The 23,344-nt window shown below is 40.1% G+C and overlaps 1 protein-coding gene across 1 annotated transcript; it reads right to left on the reverse strand.

Moving 5' to 3' along the window:
- Nucleotides 1-1,473: 1,473 nt before the first annotated feature.
- On the reverse strand, nt 1,474-6,464 carry LOC137259807 (multiple epidermal growth factor-like domains protein 10). Its single transcript, XM_067797425.1, has 5 exons — nt 6,422-6,464; nt 6,239-6,297; nt 4,737-5,234; nt 3,760-3,880; nt 1,474-2,736 (listed from the first exon to the last, which is right to left on the reverse strand). Exons 1-5 carry the CDS (start codon nt 6,445-6,447, stop codon nt 2,565-2,567), a joined length of 876 nt encoding a protein of 291 aa, XP_067653526.1. The 5' UTR covers nt 6,448-6,464; the 3' UTR covers nt 1,474-2,564.
- Nucleotides 6,465-23,344: the final 16,880 nt, after the last annotated feature.

Raw genomic sequence — 23,344 nt, forward strand, 5'->3', positions numbered from 1 at the left:
GAGCGAGTTCAAATTTATCGTCAAATATATTTGAACCATTTTGTGATATAAAATAGTAGTAATTATCAATGACTACAATTGAATTATAAAACGCTTGTCAGTCGTCACCCGTGAAGGTCCCAGGGTAGAATAGGCCTTCAGCAACCCATGCTTGCCATAAAAAAGCGGCTATGCTTGTCGTAAGAGGCGACTAACGGGATCGGGTGGTCAGACGCGCTAACTTGGTTGAGACATATCATCGGTTCCCAATTGTGCAGGTCGATGCTCATGTTGTTGGTCACTGGATTGTCTGGTCCAGACTCGATTATTTACAGACCGGTGACCTCGAACGATGTCCTCCTAGGCGCAAAAGCAATTCAAATTGCCGATGACCATCCAATAAGGGGAAAACATGACCACGATGTGGTCCCTGAAGTGTACACCGATCGCCGTTCTTCAGTGATCTTGCAACATTGGTACTACATGTAGCGTTGCAGTCAAATTGGCGGGCGTGGTGTAGCTCAGAGATCAAAGCGTTCGCTCTCCACGTTGATAGCATACAACATGTAGGTGAGGGTCCCCGGTCGTGATGTTGCTCACATTGCTGATATTGCTAAAAGTTCCGTAAAACCGAACTCCCTAACTCATTCAAAATGGGGACCATGTCACGAAAACGTTGCCCTGGGGACTTCCCATCTGCGGCCAGGATCCTGTACCATATCTCCAACGTGAAAACTCACATGCTCTCATATACAAGCTTCATAATTATAAAGCAGAACATTTCAGTTTTTGAAGGATTTCGAAACCAAATTAACAGATTTTATTCGGCTGAGGTGACCTAAATTTCGTCAAACTATTCCCAAAGTGTGACTTTCCTTACTTTTGGCTCGACATAAGATTCGATTGGCACTACAATGTGTCACTTCATAAACATACGCATTCTAGCGTATCCCCAGAAACAGATTCAGTTGAATCTGTTTAAATAAAGGGCGAATTATGCTCATATGTGAGTGTAAACAACATCAAAATACATGTGACACCATGTGTTCCTGTAAAGAGCGTCCTGTCGTACTTGTGGCATTCATTGACGGGGAAAGGACGCCAGTGGCCTGTCCTACCCGATTGACATCAGGTGTTCGGGAAAGGGTGTCAGTGTCCCGCTGTACCTGTAGCACTGTAGTTGCCAAATGCACACCATATGCCAGCATGCGGTTGTGACACAGAATTATCCGGATGTCAACAGTACGTACTCATGTCAGAGTGACTTCACTCTACCACACACTGAAAGAGCGTCACACTCTAATAAGGAAGGACAATACATAATGCATGGTGACCTTGACACCACGTTACACATCACTTCTGATAAGGAAGGCAATACATAATGCATAGTCACCTTGACACCACGATACATTTCACTTCTGATAAAGGAAGGACACTATTTTCCGACTGTTGGCATACTTAAAACTGCGACGCAACAAAATACAAGTAAACTTATTTTATCATAATTTCCAGCGTTTTATTATTTTCGTCGTCTATCGCACATAAATTACAAGTGCATGTCACAAGTTTACAATACACTTCATTGACAACAACCAATTACTTCTTTCAAATGGTTTATATATTTGAAGGTGTTCTCTCAAAAACTAGAAAATGTGCAAACACTGTCTTTGTATTATTACGAAAAGGGCACGTTTTGAGGCTATTTTCACCATACGTGTTAGGTCTACAAAAGGAGTTTCTTTCAAAGGAAGTGTTTGTAGTCTGCACTTTGCACAAAGTAAAGTCAGTCTCCACGCATGGTGTTGATTTTCTAATATTTCTTGTCCTTGAAGAACAAAGTGAACTGCTATTTCACGCCAGAGATAACATCAAGCCAATGGTATGTTGAAGTCAAGGGAAAGATGACTCGTGCACATTAAGTGTGCTTTTCCATTGTTCTGCTATTTACACAGGCTCTCAAACTGTCAGCTTCTTTCAAGTAAGAACTTTGTCATGACCGTCAGTGTTATCGTTGAGGTTTACCATTGCCCTCATCCACAGATAATGGATGAGGGGCAGCAGTTAGAGAGAAAGATAGACATAGAGAAAATGAGTGAAAGAGCGAATGAATAAGTGAGTGAGTGAGTGGGCGAGAGTTTGGGAAACGCCGTGTAACGACGGCCGTCGCGAGGCTGGACTATTACGGAATACAAAAGACACATAAATATTACTGACAACAATGAAACTATGGTATTATCATACACTGCATCACCAATAAAAGCGTTTTTCACTCCAAACTGTTGTGTCAGCAGAAATGAAAGCATATTGGGACATCAATGTCATTTAGTTCAAAAGTGCATATACTACTGTTTTCCTAAAGATAATATTTGAGGGCATGAAAGGGGACTTGCACACTAAGGTTAGAAATCACCATACACTATTAACAGGTGTGATACCAGATGCATGTGAACGAGTCAGCGATGCCTGCCACATTCCTGTTGATAAGTAATTGACAGAATGATCTCAGTTTCATCTGCACCAAACACTTTGAAGCTACTCTTTCATTGTGTCAAACTGTGAATGTCATAGATGGGAATAATAAACTGTCAGAGGAAAACAATGGCGGGGCTCATCTCACCATCAACAACGTCATAATAAGCATGATTGGAATGTCGGTTATTATTGCAGTTTCCCCCCTGCACTGACGGTAAATACTCCAGATATTCCACCTCATCTTGATGAATCTGTTCTCTCTGTTCCCTCTGTTCAAGCCGTTCCCTGCAACAGGCAAATGTTTAATATGCACACACAATGGTTTTTGTTATGAGATCAAGCTCGCATAAATAGAATGCCACACAAGCGCTGAGCTGCAAACATCAATGGCTGGCTTAAATTTGAAGCGAAGTGTTAAGCACTTGAAGGCTAATATCCAGATGACGTATCCCACCGAGTACCCATTTTCAGCTGGGAGAACAGATACACTTTACTTAACCCAACTGCCTAAGCTGATACGAAGTTTGTAAAATAGTGACCATATTTAATCCTGTTTCTCAGACAAAAAGGAGATGTGCCATGTTACGGTACACGCGTTGCTACACACCAGGACATTTCTTTCTAACGCACCTCTCTTTTTTGCACTGATTCGGATGATGCGAACAAGTGAAATCACATATTCTTTACCAAATCACTAACCTACAGTGTTCTAGGCACACTAGAACCTGCAGGGTTGTTCTAGTATTCAATATTAGAAATATATTTCCAACAATGAACCTCACTGTCGGTGCGTTGCATCATGTCAGTAACACGATGTGTGCTACTGTAGGTGAGTGAGTGAGTTAATATTTAACGTCACATCGGCAATATCTCAGTCATATCGGTTCGAGAACATGTCAACGAAGGACAGTAAAACAACTAGAATATAACAGAGCAGAATATAAAACTAGTAACTATACCTAAAACAATTTATCTATAGAGGACAATACAATGTAAAAATGGGCTATAGATTGCTAACAACTGAAGGTAGATCACCATACTAGGGACCATAAGGACTTACAGTACCTTTGCTACCTTCATGGACCCTAGATGGATTTACATCATCCCCTCAGCCGTCAGCAATTCGTGAAATCTTGCCATTCTGTGAAAAAAGACCCACTTATTCTACGATTAAAAACCTGGTAGACTTAAATATTTTTACATCGAATGTTTTGGGATTTTGGTACCCTCTCATAAGGACAATAATCTTACAATAGCTACTGTAGGTGTCGCGCAATGACAGTTATCGAAACACGGCGAGAAACTCACTTTTGTTTGGGCAAGCACTTAAAGTACACCAAGCAGAGTGTCACCAAGACGCCGAACACAAGTAGAAGTAGTGACACCAGCAGTCCAGTCAGTACAATACTTGTCTGACCATCATCACCTTCTGTCAAACAAACAGAGAAAACCGACACTAAACGTGTGAAACAGACCATTCAGTACACTCCGTGACTGACCCGCATTACCTCCTGTCACACAGAGAAAGCTGTAACTTAACCTAACTTAACCAAAAAGGACCCGATATCTAGCCTGAACACGTGTAGTGTTTTATTTTTCCTACATCATGTTACGGTTGAGAATTTACCGTGACAAACAACGTAAGAAATCCCCCGTGAACTAGCAAAACAGAACATAGACAGGTCATAAACGTTCAAATAATGTATTATTATGCAATGAGAACAAGGTCACAAGTAGATTTCACAATACAGATTTCTAATACAATATAAATGAGACAAAATCTAAGGCAATGGGTCACAAGATATACATATAGTAGCAAACTCACATAAGTCTTGGTGTGAGAGAGAATCAACTAGATGCAAAATGTAAACACAGCGATCTGTCTGACAGCGGATGATGTTGATTCAACCGTTCACAGATGCAGGTGATATAAACTCAAGAAATGTCCGTCCCGCAACACGGCAACTAGCCTTTATATATATTTAGCCATTTCCCGAAAGTTCCCGCACAAACGAACATCGTCAACACTGTAGAATGCCCTAGAATAAGACTCCCGAAAGTAAACACATAAGAAACTAGGAGCACATAGATTCCGGAAAACCAGAATTCTAAAAGTGTTGACCAGCTATTAAAACGAGATGCGGCCCATCATAATTATTATTCAAAACACTAAATGTTGTGACCCAATGATAATTATTACGTAATGAATAACAAAATATACAGAATGTACACACTCGTAACAATCAGTATCAATAAAAAGCAGACATACGCGCACATGTACTAACGTGGGTCATTCTTTGGGTCTCCTGTTTCAAAGCCTTCTTCAGATCCATGGCTGTTTTCACATCCACCTTCCTGACCCTCAAATGGAGGATGGCATTCAATGCAAACTCCTGTCGATCTGTTGCAGGTCTTACATCGGCTGGAACACGACTTACAGCCAGTCCCGTAGTAGGATTCTACACATCCAGACACACAAGATGACCCCAGCTGACAATATCCTCCATCACAACCACCTGGACATGCTGTACAGGTACCTCCGGGACTGTCACATGGTACCATGCAGCTGGTACCTTGATATCCCGGGACACAGCCGTCTGTACAGTTACCAATGCCATTTTCTGATTCCGTACATTTCTTCTTGTGACAATTCTTACTACAGGTAGCATTGCATCTCCGGCCGAAATACCCAGGTGTACACTCTAGGCAATTGCCTGCTCCGTCACATCTGGAACAGTGCTGGTTGTCCTTGCAGGAGACAGATGAAACGGTTGAGAATGTGTCTGCTGAAGAATGAACTATAATCACCTGAGTTAGTGAAGCCAACGAATTGACGTGTGTCTGCTGAAGAATGAACTGTAATCACCTGAGATAGTGAAGCAAACGAATTGACGTTGCTTTTTAACTATGTTTCCTGTTTCGTGTTTGTTGTTTAACCTCTGTTTTTACCATCCAAAACTGCTGAAGAATGAACTATAATCACCTGAGTTAGTGAAACAAACGAATTGACGTTGCTTTATGATTATGTTTCCTGTTTCGTGTTTGTTGCTTAACCTCTGTTTTTAACATCCAAAACTGTGTTCCAAAGGAGATATCGCTTGTGTGAGGTCAGACGTTATCTCCTGGGAGACATTGCTTTGACAGTAGATTTTGCACAATGCCCTGATAATGCTATGACTTCATGAACTTGATGACGTCACAATGCTATGACACAGCAAATCTAATGCCGGTGTTGTGTTCAGATATATATATAACTAATGAAGAATGACTGTTGATGAATGTCACTCTCGGGCCTAGTCATATCAATTAGGCAAACCTCGGATACATGTTACTTTACCAAATCACAAATCATGTTGATTTATTTGATATCAATTGACACTTGGGTGAGATTCTATGTATCCTTTAACACCACATTGATCAATATTCCAATTACATGGTGGCAGTCCGTAAATAAGAGTCTCATCCAATGATCAACATCATGAGTATCGATCTACGTAACTGGACACTATGACATGTGTAAAACAACGAGCAATCCTGAACCGTCAATCCAGTTAGCCGCCCTTTACGACGAGCGTCAATTGCTGAGATCCTATTGTAACCGAGATATCCATGGGCCTTTATGCGGAAGTTGAACTTTTCGATGATTGATAGAGACACGTAATATTTGACTTGTAACGTTGTAAATTTACATGACATCAGATTCTCCTATGTCCCGGCCCGGCACATCCTCTTAGTATTACATTAAGATCCAGTTTAGTTACTTTTGTAAAATTATGGTTCTTCTTACCTTGTGTGGAGATAATCGTGCAAACCGAGCACAGGATAATCAACCAATCCATAATTGCTCTGAGGAAGTAAAACACGTGGCCATGAATGAAAACATTCACAATGGGTGTTATAAGTTTTATGTTATTAACAAAGATAAGAAATGTTGTCCGTGAAATACTATCATATATGAAGTGATACTTACCGCGCGAGTGAAAATAAACAACGCATTTTGTTTTTGTTTCCTAATATTTGAAACTAGAAAATTGATCGAGCTGGTTGGTTTTACTTTATTATTCCTTATTTGAAGGAACATGTACTCTTGTTGAAATGTCAAGGACAATGGCATCCAAACGCGGGATGTTTCCACCCTACTTGAATCTTATTTTTAAAGCATTTCAAGAGTGATCAACACTTCCACATGTCAACAATAATAATAAACATGATATGACGCCTGGTAGGTGTAAATCAGGATGTGACGTGTGGTATATGTCAAACATGATATGACGCCTGGTAGGTGTAAATCAGGATGTGACGTGTGGTATATGTCAAACATGATATGACGCCTGGTAGGTGTAAATCAGGATGTGACGTGTGGTATATGTCAAACATGATATGACGCCTGGTAGGTGTAAATCAGGATGTGACGTGTGGTATATATCAAACATGATATGACGCCTGGTAGGTGTAAATCAGGATGTGACGTGTGGTATATATCAAACATGATTTGACCCCTGGTAGGTGTAAATCAGGATGTGACGTGTGGTATATATCAAACATGATATGACGCCTGGTAGGTGTAAATCAGGATGTGACGTGTGGTATATGTCAAACATGATATGACGCCTGGTAGGTGTAAATCAGGATGTGACGTGTGGTATATGTCAAACATGATATGACGCCTGGTAGGTGTAAATCAGGATGTGACGTGTGGTATATGTCAAACATGATATGACGCCTGGTAGGTGTAAATCAGGATGTGACGTGTGGTATATGTCAAACATGATATGACGCCTGGTAGGTGTAAATCAGGATGTGACGTGTGGTATATGTCAAACATGATATGACGCCTGGTAGGTGTAAATCAGGATGTGACGTGTGGTATATGTCAAACATGATATGACGCCTGGTAGGTGTAAATCAGGATGTGACGTGTGGTATATGTCAAACATGATATGACGCCTGGTAGGTGTAAATCAGGATGTGACGTGTGGTATATGTCAAACATGATATGACGCCTGGTAGGTGTAAATCAGGATGTGACGTGTGGTATATGTCAAACATGATATGACGCCTGGTAGGTGTAAATCAGGATGTGACGTGTGGTATATGTCAAACATGATATGACGCCTGGTAGGTGTAAATCAGGATGTGACGTGTGGTATATGTCAAACATGATATGACGCCTGGTAGGTGTAAATCAGGATGTGACGTGTGGTATATGTCAAACATGATATGACGCCTGGTAGGTGTAAATCAGGATGTGACGTGTGGTATATGTCAAACATGATATGACGCCTGGTAGGTGTAAATCAGGATGTGACGTGTGGTATATGTCAAACATGATATGACGCCTGGTAGGTGTAAATCAGGATGTGACGTGTGGTATATGTCAAACATGATATGACGCCTGGTAGGTGTAAATCAGGATGTGACGTGTGGTATATGTCAAACATGATATGACGCCTGGTAGGTGTAAATCAGGATGTGACGTGTGGTATATGTCAAACATGATATGACGCCTGGTAGGTGTAAATCAGGATGTGACGTGTGGTATATGTCAAACATGATATGACGCCTGGTAGGTGTAAATCAGGATGTGACGTGTGGTATATGTCAGGCATGATATGACGTGTGATATAGACAGATGCAGGATATGTCAATCTCAACAGCACATCGTATTTCAATCTCAACTCCCTAGGGAGTATACAACTCACCCAGCTGGGTGGACTGGGGCACATAGTCACAGCACTTTGTCCAAGTTTACTGCCCGTTGCTGCACCAACGGTCATATGCCAACGGATTCGTAGGGTCTTATAAGTGCACAGGGTTGTGTACTGTACACTAGGGGTTGTGACAACAGTGAAAGAGTCTGCACACAAAGTTGACTCCAAGGTATTTACACCCAGTTACAGGTTGGCTCGATCCCGAAACCTCAACCTCGCTGGATCACTAGCCTGGTGATTTAGTCAGCTCGCCCACCGTGCCCCCCCCCCCCCCCCCCCCCCCACCCCCATTTGTGATATGTGTCAGACAAGATGTGGCCTGTAGTATGAGTAAGTCATGACGTGACGCGTGATATGTGTCAAGCAAGATGTGACGTGTGGAATGTGTCAAGCATGATGTGATGTGTAATGTGTGCAAATCATGACGTGACGAGTGGAATGAGTCAAGCATAATATGACTTGAGGTTTGCCATGTGCCATGTAGTGATGTGTGACGCGCTTCATGGGAGTTCTGATATGTCTTATGTGATATGTGCTTCACGTAAAATGTATTTTATTAAATTTTGTATTACGTATAATAAATCGTGTTTCGTGCCAGAGTGAGTGACTGAGTGTTTCTATAGCAGTGACCAGACAAATGCCAGATCTGCTCACATGCTCTAAAAGATAAGTGGATTAATTTAATTTTACGCCAAACTCAAGAATCGAGTCTGGACCAGACAATTCAGTGATCAAAAGCATGCGGATCAATCTGCTCAATTACGAGCCGATGGGATGACTGTGTCAACCAAGTCAGCGAGCCTAACCCCCCCGATGACGTCAGTCGCCTCTTATGACAAGCATATTCGCTTTTGTGGCAAGCATGACCTCACGGTCGTTTCGTGAAACTATATATCTTATACAGTAAATGCATGAGTTACGTGTCATACGTTATATGTGCCTACAAGCGATGTGTAACTGTGTGGTGTGACGTGTTGTGTGACGGACAGTACGTGTGACGCGACACAGGATATGCAATACTTAAAGTCATGCTTTGTTTGACACGTCCTCTATGATAAGTAGCATCTATTAGTGCAATGCACCAAGCATATTTGCTCCACCAATAATATCATACTTTGTTTAGTTAACTCCTACAAATATTTGCAAAATGTGATATCATCTTATTGGGAGACACGCTGTGCAAATACAGGTTATTTAGACACTGTGCATAAGATTACACGATGCCATTTAGAAAGTGGTGAAATGCAACATATGTGATATTTGGGATTTCACTTTCTTAGTCAAGTACAAATTCTAGTAATTATTTAGTTGAGTCTCATCCGGGATTCCCAGCCTAGTACGCAGTCTAGACTATCAGTTGTCCGACTTTCATTTTAGTGGAAGTCGTGGTGGCTGAGCGGGCTAGGCGGCTGACTTTGGGTGCTGGCGATTAGGTGCATGACTCTGAGGGTTCGGGTTCGAATCCCGAATGGGACTCAACCAAATAAGTACTAGAATTTTTACTGTATTCAGAAAGTGAAATCCCAAATATGACACATATTGCACTGTGTATAAATTGTTTTCCATTCTTTTATCACCGATTGTCACCGATCAGGCTGCGGAAATGCACATACCCTTACTACGGCTAGTACACTGAGGTTGGTACCGATCAGGGCGTAGATTTTCGAATCTCTCTTATTCGTAAGTCTATGTTAGTGCATGGCACTTACATCTAAGAGAGTTTCGAAATTCAAAGCCCAGGCTAGAGCACTAGGCATACCCTTACAGACAATGAAGGCATGAAGCAATAGTATTGTTGAGTTGGGAAGAAGAAACTAGATTCACTATCTGGTGACATTAGGTTCCTGTTACCACAGAATACCTCTCCGTGTTGCATATGTGTTTTTGGTTCTGAGGCTTGGAGTGAGTGTGTGAGTGAGTTTAGCTTTACGCCGCACTCAGCAATAATCCATCTGGTCGCGGTTTGTATTTAATCGTGTCTGGACCAGACAATCCAATGATCAGCTGCATGATCATCGATCTGCGCAACTGCGTGGGAACCGATAACGTGGGTCAACTTTAGTCGCCTCTTACGACAAGCATAGTCGCCTTTTATGGCAAGCATGGGTTGCTGGAGGCAGTTCCTACCGCTGACCTTCAGGGATTTGGACGGTTGGGACAGACAGCCATGTACTTCTTTGTTCGATATTAACAAGTCGGTCCCATCTATTACACAACTGGCGCTTCATCTTACTTCTCGTGAGACGAAATAAGTTTCTGAAATGTAAACGTGAAAGATTCAGTTCATTCATGACGACGCACACCTGGGTAGTGTTACATTAAGCTACGTTAATAGATGCAAACCTGAATTAAACATGTATTGAAGCAACTAGGTGTCTCAAAATGAAGCCTGCTTGTTTATAACAAAACCAAATGGTAAATATTAAGGTGGCTAACGCCGTAGCCATTCCAAATCGTGAAATCTAAAGTTATCTGTTCATAAGCCATTAAGCAATGGACTGTAGTTTCTGGTATGCAGTGAGGCGGTGTAGTAGCACCATGGTTATAACACCCACTCATTAGGCACCCTCTCATTAGGCACCCGTGAAATGAGTGAGTGAGTGGATTGCCGCTGACGTGTGACATCGCCCTAGTTGGCGCTCCAGGTTTGCTAAACATATATTATAAGTTATTATAATTATTATTATATTATTATATTGTTTTTATTATAACCATGGGAAAACAGAGTAAAAAGAAATAAAAAGAATCAAAAAGGCATGTCTCTGAATCTGATGCTGAAGTGAATTCGTCTGATGATGAAATAGTGACAATTATTGTTCTCTTGCAAGGGATACTTGGCGTACTGTTACTCTTAATCAATGTAGAAACATCACCCGTGAAGGTCCGGGATAGAATAGGCCATCAGGAACCCATGCTTGTCATAAATGGCGAATATGCGTGTCGTAAGAGGCGACTAACGGGATCGGATGATCAGGGTCGCTGATTTGGTTGACACACGTCATCCGTTCCGAATTGATCAGATAGATGCTCACGTTGTTGGTCACTGGATTGTCTGGTCCAGACTCGATTATTTAGAGACCGCCGCCATATGGCCGGAATATTGCTGAGTGTGACGTAAAACTAAACTCACTCACTCACTCACTGTAGAAATGAAGCGTGTCTTTAATGATGTGTCAAGCAATTTTCCTGTCGCTGTGAAGGCCAATTCTCATCTGGAAATAAGGTCTGTTGCTCAGCGAAGGGCATTTAACAACATCCGGCAGTCCAGACACCGGCGCATAGATGACATAGCATTATACCTCTGACGCATGGTAATTTGCACATCACGTGATCAGACCTTTCTCTTGTTTGAAAGAAAATGCGGATATTTTGACGGTGCCACCTTCCACCATTCACCTTTTGGTGCCACCTTCATTTAAATTTGACCTCAAACGTTATCCCGCTAGATATGCGACAGTGAGATGCGTGACAATACACATTATTACAAGTGAACATATAGTTAGATATCCAAAGAACGTCTATGATACACCATCTGAGGCTGATGGAATACTGTTAGCCTTTTAGCACATTTTCTTGATGAAACATCTGGCACACATGTATGAGCATACGTAGAATTGTGCACAATACGTAAAGTGAGGGAAAATAAAGACAAACAAATAAAGAAACCAAACAAATAAAAGAAAAATAACAAATATCATTTGTCGTAACAGACAGTTTACGAAATGACAAATGTTCACATAATGGCTACGGGAAGAAGAGGTACGCTGCTGGTTGTATGGAACGCTATGTGAGAGGAGGCCAAATGGTTGCTGCTGTCGTCCCCCACCAACGCCGCATGAGACCAGGTGACCTTGACCTAAACCACGAGGCTAGTTAAATATCGACGTTTACCTGTTCCACTGTGCATTCAGATCTATAAACACTCCACTTGCCGGCTCGCATCACCATGAAGGAAGTGAGGAAAACCCCGGCTCACAAAGACCAGTGACACGTAACGTTTGGTGCAGTTACAACCTTGTCTCCACAATGCACTAGACGAACCAATATTGTCTTGTGATTACGATGGGGTGCAAACAGACGGCATAACACAGTGCTCTTAGACTAGAACACACACTGATAGTGCATGTTAACCCTTGCTCAAGGTACAAATTGACATCACTGTATTGATGGTATAGCACACTGCTACCAGAACATACACAGGAAACCCACAGGATGTCGACATAGGAAAATTATGATGATGCTAATCGTCGACAGAGAAAAAAACCGAAGTGTCGACATGTCGTGGTCAACAAGCCTTGGCGGTGTTAAAGAGAATGGTTGCTTAGTGACTTAGTCAATCATGACTAACTGAATTAAGTTGCACTTTTTAACAAATTTGTAAGATAGTTAAGGTTGCAAACAGATTATTATTTTTTCTTTATGAGCTTATAATGAGGAAATGAACTAACCTTTTCTTTTTAACAATTTGTGAGTAATTGAATTAAGTTAATCTTTTAAAAAATTGCAAGAGAATTAAGGTTGCAAACAAACTATTATTGTATGTTATGCAATTATGTTGTGAAATTGGGATTAGCTGGATTACTGAAAACCTGTTCAAAACATGTAGCTTTTAGGGTGTATATCAGGAAAATGTTGTCATAACTGTCAAAATCATCGACGCTAGGATTCGATCCTTGAAGGTCGACCTTCTTGCTGAGAGACTTACTGACTTGAACTACACAGACTACGTGTCAGAGTTGCTTCATCTTGGCTAAACATTCAGATTATAGAAAAGGACTTTATGATCACTATTTTCTTAAAATAGATACTGCATCAGTGAATACTGAGAGTGTGCCCATCCCTAAAATAAATAGACAAGGACATTCGCTGGTGTAGGCTGACTGTTTGTCTTATTGTGTTCAGGGTAGCTTGGAGCTTCTTTGGCAACTCTCTATCTCCATTATCAGCAACCTAACGCTTTTTCCTCCGGTTTTCTTGATGTTTAACGCTTTTAACGCTCAGACACATTTCAGCTATATGATTCAAATAATTCAGCGATCAACAGCCTGGGGATCCATTTCCGCAAAATGAATGCAGTCATACAAAAATATTTTACTTGGTACCTGCACAGTACAACAATAATGGTAGACCTAACCAGTTGTGACAATAACACGCAATGCATTAGTATCCACTTAGTGAGTTCAGGCTGAACAAGCTGGACTATTTCCTCTTTTGCACAGAGTAACACCGTGAACAACCCGGAATAGGTACAAGCGCAAAGTCTAATAACACGCTCAGCAGTCTGTAGTGACAAACACATTTCCGTGTCATCAATCTTAAAGAATCAATACGGAGGGTAGAGCGTATTCAGTGCAGGAAATATTTAACAATTTTAAAGGTGAAAAAAAAACTGAAAACAAATCCGAGATTGAACTTTTTGCGAAGAGAAATGCACAAAACGCAAAAGCCTTTCGAACTTTGGTGAGAAAAAGAACAATTCGCATTAACTATTTTGATGCTGTTGCTCAATCTAATGGTTATGATGAAGTGATGGAGGACGAGATAGGTAAGGAAGAGCAAAGCAAGGGAATCGCTGATGAAGAGGACAAAATGCTACACGTGACTAGAGGAATAAAAGATGCAAACGTCACAGGAGGAGGTGGTGTCTTGGATGAAAAGGACAGCATGCAACACGTGACTACAAATGTACAAGCTGCAGATGTCACAGAAGGAGATGACATCTTGGATGAAAAGGACAGCTTGCAACACGTGACTAGAGATATGCAAGCTGCAGACGTAACAGGAGGAGATGGTATCTTGGATGAAGAGGACAGCATGCAACACATGACTAGAGATGTACAAGCTGCAAACGTCACAGAAGGAGAGGGTATCTTGGATGAAGAGGACAAAATGCAACAATGATGTCCAAGTTCCAGACGTCAAGTAGATGGTACATCGGATGAAGGAAAGAGCATGACACACGTGATCATGGGTGTACGCAATGTATGCAACAAAGACGTCTCCAAAGATGACATCATCATTGAAGAGGACAGCATGAAACATGTCACTGAGTTCTCATCTGATGCAGCTGTCAAGACGTCTGGTCCTGCAGAAGAACGCATTTCCGGCGATACGGGAGGAGATGTTGATAACTTATCCGTGATAGGCGTGGTGCTGGGTGGCATGCGCAATATGCAGACCGGAATTGATAGTGATATTTGTATCACAGGGAGTAGAGATGAGCCTGACGCAGATAATGAAGATGAAGATCACAAACTCAGTGCTGCAGATCACAAACTCAGTGCTGTAGATGATGATGATGCAGATCACAAACTCAGTGCTGTAGATGGAGTTGCAGGTGGTGCTGTCAAGGAATCCACCGTTGCTGAAGACATTCATGGTCGCATGGACAATGTACTCTTATGGAAGCTGTGGTGGAATCCTTCAATTCCTCGACCTGAATTTCAGACAGAGAGACGATTGTGGAGAACCAGGTGGTGTGCAGAGGTTCACAGACTGCATCATTGATCTCCTTAAACCAGAAGATGTCACACAGAAGGGTAAATATTCACCCATGTATGAAATTTTTAACCATTCACACTTGCTTTGACTATTAATTTAATAATATATTAGACTGTAAAACATCAATTTAGTTTCTCACCCATTCCTTGATGTTGTTCTCAGATATGCAACGTAAAACATTATTCAAACTTATAACCAGCTCTTTGAACTATGTGCAATGGATTAAATGCCATTTCTTTGGCTTAATTTCCACAACTGGTGGATTGTATTGTGTCTGAGCAGACGTAATATTTACAACCTAAATGCACGAGGAGAATGAATTTGAATCTATTTCGGCCTTGATCATGAGTGTAGCGGATTCAGCACAGCATGGCACTGGGTTTTACCCACAGACAAAGCTTGAAGTGATTTTTTTTAAACGTCTCTCTCATACAAACAGAGTAATAGAACGGAGTCAGCCCAGGCCTAGGTCGGATCAGCAGATCGATCTTCTACTGGCATTTGTACATGTGCAGTGATCATATTACAGAAACAAAAAACAATTATAGTTACCACGGAAACCAGCACCTGCTTGTGGAGATTGCACAAAGGGAGCATGTGCTGTAGCATATTTCTAGAATTTGAGTCAGTGACTGAGAAATCATTTTTTTTTGTGTGTGTGCTTTATTTATTAATATTCCTGCAAAGAACCTGGGGGAACAAACATATATCCTTGGCGTGGTGGGGGAAGCAGACTCCGCATTATCCTTACACAATTAACAACGAAACCTAGGAAACTCCGGAGAAGAAAGTTCGGGAGAGATTATATGACTGCTTCACCCAATACCGGCATTCATCACTATCTACCTCATCCACATGTAATTATTATTCACAATTCAAATCATCTCTGAGATGTGAACCATAACTGACCAGTCTTAACTCAGTTTCGGTGGCGGAAGTTCAGACTCGCAGTGGAATGTGGCCTTCATACAAACCCCTGTGTAACGAACGTATCTGCCTCTGTATTGACGATGAACTCCATGTTTCATCAATATGTGCAAAATATTCTCAACAAAGATCGGACTGCTTTTCAGTACATTCGATTCAACCACCAACAGTGCTAACCTTCATCCGACTGTTGACATCAGACAATATACATATTTTAAAATCATTGAGTAAATATCTGTCAGAAGTTCGCCGAGTAAGGGTTAAATTAAGTGTAACATAAATCCTTATCAAACTCTACCTAGTATGTATTTACTTTTGCCAGTTGTATGTATTATGAGCCTCAGGCCTAAATTATCGAATAAATCCGTCTGCTGTCTATGGGCATCACATGCTCCCGAGCGAGGACCGTAGTTTCAACTCAAACGGACAGAGACCTGCGACAGCTGTGATTGGCTGAAATAGTGCAAAATGTAGGATGTGTGTGTTTTAAAAGCACATCCATCAAGGAAATAAAACTGATCACAATTTTAAGTATTTAGTGCTGTCATTTTAGCACCCTGACTTATGATCATATGTGCAACGATATTTTCATGTAGATGGCAAACACGTCACAATTTAATTCTGGACTCACAATAGTCCAGAAACTCTGCGCACTGTGACCGCTCTCTCACAAGAGATTTGGCAAAAATAAACATGCAGCTATTATGAATATGTGCTAAGGATGAAAAATTGAAAAAAAGTTTTTTCGAAAACTGAAAATTTAAACTCGCTCGCCCATGGGCACGCCCATGGGCGAACAGCGACCCATAGACAGGCCCATGGGCAGGCCCATGGGCGAGAGTGTTTAATTTCGTCCAGAATAAATGTTTTGGAGGTTGTAAATGAATGAAAAATGTTAATAAGTATCATGACTCAAATTTCAGCTCGATTTGACTTGACTCCGCTAACTGACGGCGATTTTTAAAAATCTCGCCCATGGGTGAAAAACATATTGGCCCATGGACGAGAATATTTACTTTCACTGAATATACATATTTTTTCCCATGTTTTGCAGTTTGTAAATAAATGTAAGTATATTTTTTAGTGTCGTGACACGAAAATTAGCTTATTGTGACTTAATTCTGATAATTTAGAGCGATTTAAAAATATCATTTGGCACATGGGTGAGAATATTCACTTTTACTCAAATTACATTTTTTTCATATTTTGGGTGTTGTAAATGAGTGAAAGTATGTTCATAAGTATCATAATACAAATTTCAAATTATTTTGACTTAATTCCGCTAATTGAGAGCGATTTTAAAAACTCTCGCCCATGGGCGAAAAACATTTTGGCCCATGGGCGAGAAAATATTTTTTCACTCAAAATAGATCTTTTTACATGTTTTGCAGTTTGTAAATGAATGCAAGCATATTTATAAGTATCATTACACGACATCCAACTCATTTTCATTCTGCTAATTTAGAGCGATTTAAAAACAATCTCGCCCATGGGCGAGAATATTTCCTTTTACTCCAAATACATCTTTTCCAATGTTTTGAAGGATGTAAATGAATGAAAGTGGCTTTACGAGTATCATGACACAAAATCCAACTGATCTGATTTAATTTTGCGAATTCAGAGGGATTTTAAAAATATACGAGAATAATTACTTTTACTCAAAATACATCTTTTCCTGTGGTTTGGAGGTTGTAAATGAATGAGACCTGCACAATCGGGAACCGATGACATGTGGCAATCAAGTTAGCGAGTCTGACCACCCGATCCCGTTAGTCGCCTCTTACGACAAGCATAGTCACCTTTTATGGCAAGCATTGCTTGCTGAAGCCCTGTTCTACTCCAGATCTTCATAGGTCCGGAACGCAGAGCTATGAAATTGAAGTTATTTGTGAAAGTCCTTACTGCAGTGACACAAAGACTATGCTGGGACACATAAATAAACAGCGTTGTGAGATCGTTAAGCTGTTTTGAAATATGTCTTGTCAATCCCACTGACATTCGCCAATAACCACTTAAATATAGAATATATAGTCCGTGCTCCTTCAGAACAAATAAGTAATTAAGGATCCCCAACTGGGTAATTAAGTAAACAACTCAAAATACTGTCACTTTCTGCCCAGGACATCACGCGTCACCAGTCGTGAGGTAATGACCTTGTAAAACCCCTCACAAAGGAAACACAAAGCATCAAAAATGTATTTCTTTCTAGGTGACACACGGTATGCTGTCAAAATTTTCGTTGTGGAATACATTCTATAGTGGGCAAAACCTTACGCTTGGAAAGTGTACCTACCCAGTAGTTTTAAGTGTACCTACCCAGTTTAGCATGTTTCGTTTTAATATTGTGGGATCCACTTTTAGTAATTAACGTCTGCCCGTCCCAGGTTTTCTTCGACCGAGGTTTTATGGGGTATTCTCCTATTTGTCAGACCAGGAATAATCTACAACAGTGATAAGTCACTCGCTTGCTTTCTTTACCATTTGTACCAATTAACATGTTCCTCGTCATGCTCCAGCGCACACAGTCACGTGGTTCGTTTCCAGCGCAACTTCGGCTGCGTTTAACAGTACTTCAGCCAGTTTACTGTATCAGTCGAAATCTTACAATGAATGAATGAATGAATGAATGAATTAAGAGCAAGATGTATATGTGAATGAATGAAAGAAATAATAAAAGAAAGAAGTACATATGTGAATGAATGAAAGAATAAATGATACACCACGACCATCCCTTCCTAAACATGCTAAATAATGCAAAACTATCGTTAGATCACATGTGTTAACATCAGTTAATTATAGTCTCCCTTGTCAGACATAACAATTTTCAGACAGGTTTAAACAACAAACTATCTGCTTGACTGCACAGCTGCCTGTTGACGTAGTATACCCACCTCACCTAATTTTCCTGCGTAATCTTCATCTACATCACCGTAAGCAGAGAGCACAGAAGGCCGAATATCTGTAACCACTGAACCGTGGCGTCTCACTGGAACAAGCTAAGTTCCCAAGTGCGGGTGTCCTTCTCTACCTTTTCCATTAATCTTTAAAACATCTAACAAGCTCAATGCATGCAACGTTTAACTAAAATGTGATGTTATACATATAATAAAGGTAATTTTTAGGTATTATTCAGTGGATAAATTATCGTTTTATGATGCATATATGTATGACATGCTGGACGGGTATTGGGCATTTTGTGATAATTTACCATTACCATTTTCATGATGCATAAAAAAGACACTCATTTAGCTATCACTGAGTTTTGTCATTCTTTCACTCCAATACGGTCGCTAAATCCCCTCTGATCATAGTATATGGACTCTCCCATACCAAATTCACCTGATCCAGAGAAATCAACCAGGCATGACATACCCACATCACCTAATTAATTTTCTGTACCTATCGATCAAAAAATACATAAAACGGGAGGACACCCTGTTCACTAATGGGAGTAAGCCTTGTAGGGAGTACCCTCACTCTCACAAACCAACTGACTGGGGAGAAGCTGCCGTGTTTGTCGGGGATTCTTCTGGCTTTGCTAAATAAATCGTACATAAACATGTAAAATATATTGCTTTGATTGTGTAACTACCCACATTAGGACATTGAGACCATTCTGATTTATCGAGTAAAATACGATTGTATGGTTTAGAGTTTAAATCTTGGCATATCTTACCGGTTTTGCTACTTTTGCACTCTACCCTTTTTACCTGGGGCGAGCATGTTTTGGTAGTTTTTAGTATTTCATCTATTTGTTTAGATTTATTGATTTTATTTTTTTTATAACTGTAAATTTATTCTGACGTTTGACGAGGTTTGTGTAGTTATCATGTATGTTATGCAATTATATTATTGGTATGGAGTGGCTTTGATATGCATGATTGTGCTTGCCAATCCAGTCACGATTACTTGAAGAGATTAGTTTAAACTATAGATTAACGTATCCATACTGTTAATGTGTAATCTTTATATTGGGCTATGGGGAATACGTAAAATATTCAAGATTGATTTTGCGTTTACTTTTCTATCTTTTTATAAATTTTCGCTATTTTTGCTACAGTCGAAAAGATTTACCGTGGCTTCGTTGTGTACAGGTCCATGGTTGTGGTCTCTAAGTATGTTAGAAATTATGTTGTTGAGACTGTTGGAACTGTTGATCTGCAGTCTTTCAAAATTCATTTTTGACGAGATACATTCTCCCTTTTTACTACAAAAATATTCTCACAATGAACATATAACCGTTTACAAAAAGGTGTTTTCCCGTAAAATAAGTAGGAGGAAACGCAAAGTATAGCAGCGCATTTGCCGTAACTGAAGTTGTTAAAATGATAAAGAAAACAAAATTCACATTGCAAGCAATTTTATTAAGAAACTGAATAACTCATTACTAACGGAAGGGGTGAACTGAAAGTTCATTTTATTAACTAAAGTCACTGGGTGAACTCGCTAATATCGGTTCAATTACATTGGCACACGTGTCTTATTTCGTTTCCTAAAGAAACACATTTTCTTTTGTGTTTTTTTAGAAAACCAGTGTCTAATCCCTTAAAACAGCACCGTTGTCACTACACCAAACGATTTTGACCTTGACCCAAAACAAAGGTTTAACTTACATAACTACCCCGTAGACATCATTTGCTTGAAAACGAGTTTAACACCCACGCCGAAATGCTGCTTACATTAGAAGAACTTCTATATCCATATAACTTTCTCTCTTTTTCAAATTATCATAACCTGAACAGATATTACTTTGTCAACGACTTCATCATTCTGACTTTTATCTTAATTTGTTGAGTATTTCAGCCTAACTCGCAAAGGCAAGACCACTGAGCGGAACGATGACGTTTTCTGTTTCCGCGTTCAGTTACGTAATTTCCGCAAAGCGCCTGCTACAATTTGCGCGTCGTGTCTCGTCCGCTGGTCTTGTGTATTGGAATAAACCAGCTGCCGCTTTCAAGTGTATTTTACTTGTCATATAGACATCTTATTCATGGACTACTCTAGGTCATTAGGTGACACCAGCTTTGAAATGAACAGGTGTTCGTGAGTGTATATGGATGAGAAAGACTGACTGCGCATGACGCGCAGCCAAATATCTCACATTCAAGGGAAATCTCGAATTAATTGTTTTATAAGGCGTCGAGCTGACCAATTGGTTTCGGTTTTGTGTATAAACCTCCATGTGAACTTAGAGTCTAAATACATTGTTGTTTATACTGGGAATGCATGCAGACCTTATATATACACATGAATAATCTCGAATTTCGACCTTTTGTAAAATTCTATGTGCATTAAATTTTACTGTAAATATATATTGAAATCAGTATATATACATGCATGTGTGATTGAACAATCCTATTTACTAAAACAGGGATGGGGACTTTGTCCTTCTTCAAGACCTGCACATATTAGTCTGTGAAAGACGATGGCATTTATGTGCATGTACTCTGGAAAACCTTCTCCTGCACGATATTCTTTTCAATTTAGTTATTGTGTGTATGCTGTATTTCAATTTTGAAAATGTAGTTAAAACATCTTTTGATTCTCAAAGAATCTCGTTCGTTTAACAAGCAAAATATTGCTTTGATTCATACTTCACCAGTACTATACAATATTACAGAATGCACAAAACCGGATACGCAAAGCCGACAAATTATAGCATTATGATGAAGGGTATACGGGGTTATAGGAGTCCCTGTTTATCCACCGAGCCAAATTGTCGCTGACACGGCCCCACAATCCTATACGCCCTTGTGGGGTGTGGATTCGGGGGGAGGGGGTAACGGTGGAGATGACCAAGCCAAGGAAGACACAAGTACTCCATGCTCTATCGTGGTCTTCCTTACTGCTTGAAGATGGACCTTTTCTCACGGTGGTCTGTGATGACTTCGGTGAACGGAAACAAAGAACTTATACACTGTGAAAACCAGGAAATAGTTGAATCCGTCAATGATTTTATCATGAAAACACAAAGCTTGTTTTTTTTTACAGAAAATTAATTAACTTATCAATAACCTTCTCACAATTGTTCAGTGTTTCTACAAAGAGCTAGTCAGACACAACAAACTGTAACTCTTTTTTATGTTTACTTATATGATAGATGTGTATTTGATGTAATAATATGTATGCATATGTTATTATGTGATAGTTCATATGGATGACGACACATACTGCATTTATATTTTGTATTATATGTTGTATGGCTGAAGTACTGATAAAAACTGTAAAGCTTGTTCACCAGTCCCAATCAGTGTTTACGAAACACACAAAAAACACAACATCTTGGAGATGTGTTGAGAAAATAGAAACATATGGAGAACAGCAATGTCATAACTGAACAGAAATCATTCCCTCTATTGGTGAAGGCCGTGTGGGATTAGTTAAACAAAGAAACCTAGTCGACCATGCCTCAAAATCCTCTTACTCCGTAAATAAACAACGCACCTGGGCTGTCGAAAATTGAAATTTTGTAAATTCGATGTTTCGGCCAATATGTAAGGAGGTAACCCGACGTTAACACTATGGCGTTAACACACCGGACAAGAAGGTAAACAAAATACGTTAACAGTACATGTTTTCATGTGGCCACTATGAACGAGGTAGACTGTCTGATCAGCACAGCTTATTATGGAAATCTCTTGTCTCTGAAGCTGGTCCTTGACACGCTGAAACTTTCTGTCTTCTTTACTGTGGCCACTTTGTTACAATATGCAGTTTATAATGCTCGCAGATTCTTGATTCACGATGATGCCAGCTTTTTCGATTACTGTTCGTGCGACGACTATCAATCAGGAATTGGTTCCACAGCTAATTCTTTCACCGATGTCTTTGTGTATGTGTTCTCCCTCGTTAATTACAGCCGAGTAGAGCCGAGTCTTCTCCTATTCTTAGGTGCAAGTTCTCCAAGGCAGTCGACACTCACACTCCGCTGCTTCTCGACAGCCCAGTTGTGTATTCGATCAAACAGTTGGCACTCCGGATGTGAACCAAAAGAGGATACTAACATTCGGATCGGTGGATCACAATGCTACACCGCATTTACCATAACAAATGTTTAAATCTCACTTTATGTAAATATAGCATCAAAACAAACTGAAATAATGTATTTTATTAACATGGTACTGACTATAGTCGATTCGAATCACTGCTTCACGGTTCACTGACTGCCATGGATGCTTGCTTTTCCCACGTGGCGGGGTAAAACTGATACATTCTCCCTCGAAAGGTCACGTGAAGCAATCAGAAATGGACATTCTTAAATGGAGTAGGATAAATGTGCCCTCTACGTGCTTATGAACCTTGAACGCGCAGTTTCATTTCACCAGTTATGTACAAATATTGGTCTAGAATAATTTTATTTTTCAAAACCTTTAGTCTTAAATATGTATTGATGCAAGGGCTCCATATATGTTCTTGTTCATGTCCCTCTCGTCAAGCGTCAGAATAAACTTACAGTTATCAAAGCAGACTCACTCGCTTGGTCACTAGCAGTAAAAAAACACAACAAAAACAAATAAATCAATAAATCTAAACAAATAGATGAAACACTAAAACCACCAAAATATGCTCGCCCCAGGTAAAAAGGTAGAGTGCAAAAGTAGCAAAACCGGTAAGATATGCCAAGATTCAAACTCTAAACCATACAATCGTATTTTACTCGATAAATCAGAATGGTCTCAATGTCCTAATGTGGGTAGTTACACAATCAAAGCAATATATTTTACATGTTTATGTACGATTTATTTAGCAAAGCC

This window comes from Haliotis asinina, chromosome 13, assembly GCF_037392515.1.
Source record: "Haliotis asinina isolate JCU_RB_2024 chromosome 13, JCU_Hal_asi_v2, whole genome shotgun sequence".
Classification (NCBI taxonomy): domain Eukaryota; kingdom Metazoa; phylum Mollusca; class Gastropoda; order Lepetellida; family Haliotidae; genus Haliotis; species Haliotis asinina.